At 41.5% G+C, this 7,655-nt stretch overlaps 1 protein-coding gene across 1 annotated transcript; it reads right to left on the bottom strand.

Moving 5' to 3' along the window:
* Window positions 1-5,232: 5,232 nt before the first annotated feature.
* LOC140798812 (small heat shock protein, chloroplastic-like) lies at window positions 5,233-6,557 on the bottom strand. Its single transcript, XM_073152875.1, has 2 exons — window positions 5,861-6,557; window positions 5,233-5,775 (listed from the first exon to the last, which is right to left on the bottom strand). The coding sequence occupies exons 1-2, from the start codon at window positions 6,138-6,140 to the stop codon at window positions 5,339-5,341; spliced, it is 717 nt and encodes a 238-aa protein (XP_073008976.1). The 5' UTR covers window positions 6,141-6,557; the 3' UTR covers window positions 5,233-5,338.
* Between the last annotated feature and the right edge of the window lie 1,098 nt (window positions 6,558-7,655).

Below are 7,655 nucleotides of genomic sequence, written 5' to 3'. Positions count from 1 at the left end.
TTGGAGCAGGTTTGATGCAAGAGGGCAAACCTGTGGCATATATGAGCAAAGCATTGTCAAGTCAGTCGCGACAGCTATCTACCTACGAGCGCGAAATGCTAGCGATTCTACACGCCGTCACCAAATGGCGACCCTACTTGATTGGCCAACGGTTTACTATCCGCACGGACCAGCGTAGCTTACCCTACTTCATGGAGCAACGTGTGCACACCCCAGCCCAACAACGGTGGGTCACGAAACTCCTTGGGTATGACTACGAATTAGTCTACAAAACGGGGATTGAAAATCGAGCCGCCGATGCTCTTTTGCGCCAACCAGACACAAGTGAGCTTGCCTCTCTTTCAGCACCAACATTTCCTATATCTTCAGATATGTGGGGAACCAAAGCAGAAGATCATACCATGGAGGAACTTGAGTCAGAGTTCAAAGATCGCTTCACAAACTTCAAACCTTGAGGACAAGGTTGCAGAGGCGTGGTGGATTAATACGATTCGGACTTCACCGACGTCGTCTCGAGCATGGATTCACTTTAGGAGTGTTTTTGTTTCATGTTTTAGTGTTTAATTTTCATTAAAATAAGTTTTCTGTAAGTTGCGTTCGAACGCGGGTGGAGTGAGTTCGAACGCGGTTTGTGAACAGGGTTGTGAACGTGGGTGAAGATAGTGTTCGAACGCCTGCATCGCGTTTGCAAATACCGACAGGCGCGTTCGCTCCCGCGTTCGAATGCCTGCATCACATTCGCAAATCAAGAAGAGCTAATTCGGTGCGTTCGAACGCAGTCGGGCGAGTTCGAACGCGGTCGACAAAAATTTTGTTTTTAGGGTAAATTTGAGTTGTTGGTTAGCCTATAAAAGGATGTGGTAGGCAACCAAATTTAGGATTGATTATTGAGATTGAGTTTTGCCTTGCCTCCTTCGTCTTCTTCGCTCCCGTTCTCTCAATCCCCGGCGACGCCGCTTCTAACCTCCCTCGTCCGGCTAATCACCCTAGTCGCTTAGGGGTGGCCCTCTTCTCCCCCTTCGTCCAATCTATCCATCACTTGCCCTAATCCTTCCATCAACCACAACCCTTACACCATCACTTTTCACCGGTGCCACCACATTAACGCCGGTCCACCTTCAACCACCACTACCTAGGATCACGTGCCTCCATCCACGGATCCAAAACATACCATCTGACCTTTGTCCACAAATTGGATGTTATCTCGAGATCCCCACATCCAATTTGCCTGCAACTAGATTTGTTGGAAAGATCTTTTCTGGGGTTACAACATATCAAAGTTTCACGTCGATCCGACAGCGGCATATTTCGGGATCTTATTTCAAATTTCCGTGCCAGGTCTAGTCTAGATCAAGAATTGGAAGAGATCGACCCTTCACCAAAAAGGCGAGATCGTATCAAGCTGGTATTAGAACTCCATAGCCAGAGGCGTGATCGTAACAAGCAGGATACTCCCTTAAAGGTCTTGCTGGTGAGTGAGGAGTAGAGTGTGGTTAGTGTTGTATGCCAGATGAGTTATATCGTATCTGATGTAATAGTTGACATCGTCCAAAGTGTATCTGTATCATTGTCTTATATTTTAGCAGGTGACTTTGTACTTGTATAATTATGTATATACCTCTATTGTGTATATGTAGTTGTAAAAAGCTCTTGATGATGTGTTGTGGCCTGTGTATGCTGTTGACAGTTAGACTTGAGTTATTCTTAGTTTAGATATTGTGGATAAAATTATGATGTTGCTATAGGTTTATTTGATTGTCAGTAACAAACTGAATGGTCAGGTGCTATAAACGTACCGTGTGGGCTCGTGCTATGCACGTGTTTAGAGTGTGGGTGTCACAGCTAGCCTCTATAAAGGTGTGAATGGCAGCCAAAATTATTATGCTTATGGAATATTAGTTTATTGCCTCCTCTATCCTCTCTCTAGTCTCTCTAACCTAATCTCCCTCCTCCCTCTTTACCAACCAGCCACCTCTACAGTTGGCAAGATCTCTCCTAACTTCTAATCTCCCTCATCTATCAAGTCCTTCCTCTTCCTTAGGATCTTGACCACTTCTTCCCCTTCGTCTTTATTCTTTAAACAACGTCAACCATCCACCCTCATCTCCATTATCTTTCATAACCCTAATATCCACTCCACCCGTCATTACCACCATCATCCACACTATATCTGTTTTCATCCCAGTTGCACTTCGAATCTATGAAGGGCATAAATACGAAAAATAAATATCTGGGAGTTACGGATCGATTCCACGTAGTTCATAATTTTCTAACTAGAGGATAATATTTGGTGAACTTTTTCGCTCGATTGCGCAAACTACTTTCTGGAATAAATCCAAATCTTAAAGGAATCATTTCGTAGCCCCTATCATACTCAACTATGATTCTAAAAACAAATTCTTTCAAATGTCGAGCAGATGCGTTACATCATTAAGAGTAAGTTCTTTTCTTGAAGTAAATTTTAACATGACCTTCCTTATTCCTTCTACCTTGGAAGTCGCTAAATTATTCATGTAAAGTTTTTCATCTGTCACAGTTTGATAAGATTAAAACATTCACCTATTATCACAAATGTGTCAAGTAGCCCCCAGTGTCTACCCACCATTCTTTAGGATTACTACCAATCATGTTTACTTTGGAGACAATAATGGAAAGGTGCATGTCATCAACATCAGAACAAAGGTTTTCTACTTTAGTTACATTAACTTATGGCTTCTTCTTGTAAGAGTTTTCTTTTTTGTAGTTCTCCTTATTTTTGTATGTGCAAACGCTAGTCCTAAGCACGATGTCCTTGTTTGCCATAGACGTAGCATTTGAACTTCTTTGTGTCGCCACCTTTAGAACCTTCCTCAGTGTGCTTCCATATCCTATTCTTTGTAGATTGCACAAAATACAATTGTTTTCTTTTCACTAGAACAATTGTTTTCTTCTATCCTCAACTTGACAATAAGTTCTTCAACTATCATCTCCTTGAGCTTTTGTTTCAGATAATTTTTGAAATCCCTCCAAGACGGTGCAATTTTTCAATAATAGCCGCCACTTGGAATGATTCATTAATCACCATTCCTTCAGTGCGGATATCATAAATTATCATTTGAAAGATCTTGCACCCCGGTTAATCACTGATTTAGTGTCAACCATCTTGTACTCAATAAATTTATAGACTACAAATTTCTTTGCATTGACATCTTTTGTCTTGTACTTCTTATCTAAGGATTTTTATAATTTCTTAGACGTTTTTACTAAATTGTATATGATGTACAACGAGTTGTCTAGTTTGTTGAGGATATAGTTTCGGTAAAGTAAGTCCGCATACTTCCATGCATCCACTACAACACTATTTGCTTATCTATTTCCTCCTTTCGCAATTTAGTCATATCTTCACAATTTTCACTATTTTTTGTCTTGTACTTCACTTGAATTAGACTTGAGTTGGATGAACAAAAAATAGTGAAAAATAATACAGACTAGGAACTTATTTATAGGGTTAAACAGGCTCGATAAAGAGATGCAGATGGTTGGATTTGGTCATAAATTGATGAACCATTTCGGGTCTGAACTGATTAATAATCTTATTGCGAAGGGATGCACCATTTCATATTCAACCAACCAACTGATTAACTATTCTAATCGAAGGGACACACTACTTCAGGTTGAATGATACTAATTTAGTCAGATCGGATCCATTCTTGGCATACTGGGCTTGCTTGGGTTGAGTCTAGTTATCTACTTTAGTCATTTATATTTTTTAGCATCTGCTATCTTAGTTGAGCCATAAACTCAAGTACTTACTAAATACGAACTCAACTTGTTAATTTGTTAATTAGGTTTAGGTAAGTCAATTAATTATTTTATTCAAGTTAGGGCATGTATCATGAGTCCTAGTACCACTTGGACTCACCAAGTCACCTTCGTTGTAAGAGTCCACATTATCATTAAGCATGGATTATTTGGCAAGGCTTGTCGCCCCTTATCTCCTCTCTTCTTCTCTTGGCCGTCGGCACAACTCTCCTTACCGCCAACCGAGCCACCTTCTTCCGTTAGTAAGGTTCTCGACTAGCTTTTAAACCCCTTCTTCTCTCCTTAATCTCCTCTTCAATCCCTATTCTCTAATCTTCATCGAAGAGCACATCAATTTCTACAGCAATCCAGCCATTAAGTGCAACAAGGGTGCAAACCAATCCAAGTAGATTTAGTTTCGATCATTATCTCACAGGTCTGTCTCTTTGACCTTCGTCCACTAAATCGACGATATTTTTAGATCTAGCAATCCAAATCTTACGATATTGGATTCGTTGGAAAGCTCTCTTCCATATCTATAATATATCAAAATTTTACATTAATCAAACAGCTAGATCCATTGGAGAATCTCTTGAAAGTCCCATGCAAATCTGTTCAGTACTACACCTTGTTACGGTTTCATCTTCCTCGAGGGTGATCGTGGATTGAATAGAACCCGAGCTAAATCAGACCAAATCCGAGCATGCATCAGGCAAAAAATAATTTTGTGCTTGACTTTTGTGCTTGACCGGTGCGCGAGCCGAACTAAGTGGCACGCGTATGAGTTAATTTACATAATATTCTTTACATAATATTCTTTACCTATAAAATAGATATCCCTTTTAGAGCTAAAAACTTATAAAAAATTTGACAGTTATATACCATACTAATATTTCTCAAATATATAATATAGTACTAAACATACTTCTCTTTATTTTTCGATTACTATAATACGCACTTTAGAACCATTTTTCATTCACTTTTCTTCATAAATTTAAATAAGTAAATATATAAAAATAAAATATTCTTTAAGCTAAATTAGTTACACCGTTAATTGATTATTAATAATATGTGGAGCTTACTTATAAGATGTCTCAAAGTTAATAAAAATTCATATAAAATACACTGCAACAATTAATTCTACACCTGCAACCAATAGAGAAAAACATCTACAGTAGTGGACCAATGGTAGGGATCGGTTAGACCGAACCCAAGGACTATCGACTTTCTAATGGGCCCTAGTTTTTTTATTGTTAGTCATGTTTCCTTTCTTACTGTTACTCAGATTTTCTTTCTTATTATTGCTCATGTTTCCTTATTATTATTCAAGAATTTTTATTTTGTACGTTTTCTCGAATTTTCACTATTGCTACAATGTTGGAAACGGTCAAAATATAACCCGACGCCTTTTCACCCTGCCAGAAGTAGCAAACTGCTAATTTGAAACAAGGAGAACACAAAAACTAGCCCCTGTACTATGTATTCCACTGCTTTACATATTACTACGTTACGCTCTAGTATTAACACACGAGAATCACAACAAATACGTTAATACATGTCACTTGATCTCCACGTCAATGACCTTGTGCTCCACCTGGGTCTTCGGAATGGCGACCAAAAGGACCCCGTTCTTCAACTCCGCCGTTACCTTGCTCTTGTCGCAGCTGTCCGGCAGCAGCAGCCGGGTGTCATAAGAGCTCACGCTACGTCCTTTCCACCAGGCGTCCTCTTCGGTGCTGCCTTCCTCCTTGTGCGCTCCTCGGATCACCAGTACGTCGTCCTCCACCGACACCTTTACCTCCTCCTTCGACAGCCCAGGCATGTCGAACCTCATCCTCACCTCCTTCTCATCCTCCATGATGTCCCACGGCGTCCTCATTTCGCCGACGGAGCCCCTGCTCGACACCGGAAACGACATGACGTCGTCGAATAGTCGGTCCATGGTGTCAAGCATCTGCCTCATTGTCCTCACCGGCGAAAGAGGATCAACCAAACCTGCAATTATAGATCAAGATCTAGATTCGGGTGAGTAACCGAGGATTTAGAAATAAAAGTTTAACTTTTGGTTTGAATTGCCCACCAAAGGGAGACACGTCCAAGGCAGCGACTCGAGGCCTCCGTTCCACAACGGTGCCTTTCTTCTTGGCGTTCTGGTCGACGTGCACGTCGATGGAAGAATCGCCCTTGTTCTTGCTCTCTGGGATTGCAGAGGCTAGGATGAGGGAACGGGGTTTCCCAAAGGTAGTGGAAGGCGGAAATTGTACAATATTATCTTTTGCTGCGCGCCATGAACTAATGGTCGGCAATCGGGGAGCAGAAGAGAGGCGGCTCGTAACAGTGCATGGAGCGGCTGCAGTCATCTCTGAGGCACGATGGAATAAGCTTCAAGTTTTTGTTGAAGTGAATGGAAATTGGGATCTCTTGGTGTCTTTAAAGAGCAAACGATGGGTAGAGGTGTCTACATCGGAATGTTCTGGGCGGGGCTCCAAAGGAGGATGGACGGGACACGTGGATATCTAGATAGTTCCTTCCGCATGCTTTCTCCATCTTTCAAGAAATCGCTAGTACCTTCCCACTTTGATCTTTAGCACTTTGCTCAGTTTGCTAGTAGGTTTTGGGTTCGGATTGATCTGATGATGTTTCATACCAGATTGGATTTGATTATATTTGGGGCTATGAAAATATTGGAGCAGCTAAAAGCGCGCAGCTCGATCTGCATGTGAGATTGGACTCAATTGAGCTTGGCTCCGGTTTTGACTATCAGAGCTTGATCGAACATCTCAGACTCGAAATTTCTTGTGTATTTTGACTATCGGCATCATAACTTATTTTATTTTGTCCTCACTCGATTCAAGTTTGTTAAATCATGTTTGAATTTAATTCGACTTTAGCTGATTCAAGCTTGACAAATTAAGCTTGAGCTGATCTATATCTTAAACTTGATGGGAATATTGTGTCACAGTCATTCTTTTGAGCAGCAGATCAAGTCTTGTGTGTAATCGACAAAAGTAAGAAGCGGAACCAAATTTGTGGTTGATTATCGATTATATGCCCAAGCAGTCAAAATTAGTGTCAAGGCACACAGTCAGAATAAGAATCGATCATGAGTGATTCAGTCATTGGATGCTTAGGACACTTCGCCAACTGGCATTACTTGTTATTTCGTGTCTCTCGGTGTGGTCAGCACTGGTAAGCCTCGCAGCTCGCAAACACCCAATGCTGAGCACACCGAGAGACACGAAATAACAGGTAATGCCAGTTGGCGAAGTGTCTTAAGCATCCAATGCGGTATGCAAGAGAGGTCATGATGATATCATCTTCCGAGGAGCGAATCTTGGGCCAACCAATAACTTTGGTAAATAATATATAATCGAGAATTTGTATCAAAAATGTAGACATGATCAAATGGCCTAGCCCGCCCATGCTCGGCCCGGTTTGGACCGGGCTAAGCCCGGCCCGGACCCGGTTTAGGCCCGGCCCGGCCCGAGCCCGAACTACCCATGGGCGGCACGGGCCAGCCCTTTGCCCGCCCGACCCGACCGAAAGCCCGCCCGTTTAGCTCGCAACTAAGCCCGCCCGTCTGCTACAGTGCTTTGCCCGTTTGCTACAGTAATTTACCATTGCTACAGTAAAAAATATTTTAGTATTATACTATTTTGCATTATTTTAAGCAGACTTTTAAAAAATTTTAATTTTTTTTAAATAGAGGAATATAAATATTTTAAAAAAAATAAACTAATAGTTAAAAAAATTCTAAAAATAGCTGAAATATGGGTTGGGCCAAGTGATTGGTGGGTTGGGCTGGCCCGGCCCAATCTCTCACGGGCCAACGGGCGGTAACGGGCTAGACTATTCTAGCCCGGCCCGAACCCGGC

This window comes from Typha latifolia, chromosome 12 (assembly GCF_019914945.1).
Source record: "Typha latifolia isolate L0001 chromosome 12, TyphaL0001v2, whole genome shotgun sequence".
Taxonomy (NCBI): domain Eukaryota; kingdom Viridiplantae; phylum Streptophyta; class Magnoliopsida; order Poales; family Typhaceae; genus Typha; species Typha latifolia.
The sequence above is the reverse complement of the archived record's forward strand: the minus strand, read 5'-3'. Positions and strand labels throughout refer to the sequence as shown.

Excerpts from the sequence above, each read along its gene's own strand:
- LOC140798812 (XM_073152875.1), bottom strand. The coding sequence starts at position 6,140 with ATGACTGCAGCCGCTCCATGCACTGTTACGAGCCGCCTCTCTTCTGCT. Across the intron at positions 5,776-5,860 it reads CTTGGACGTGTCTCCCTTTG|GTTTGGTTGATCCTCTTTCG; the intron begins GTGGGCAATTCA and ends CTATAATTGCAG.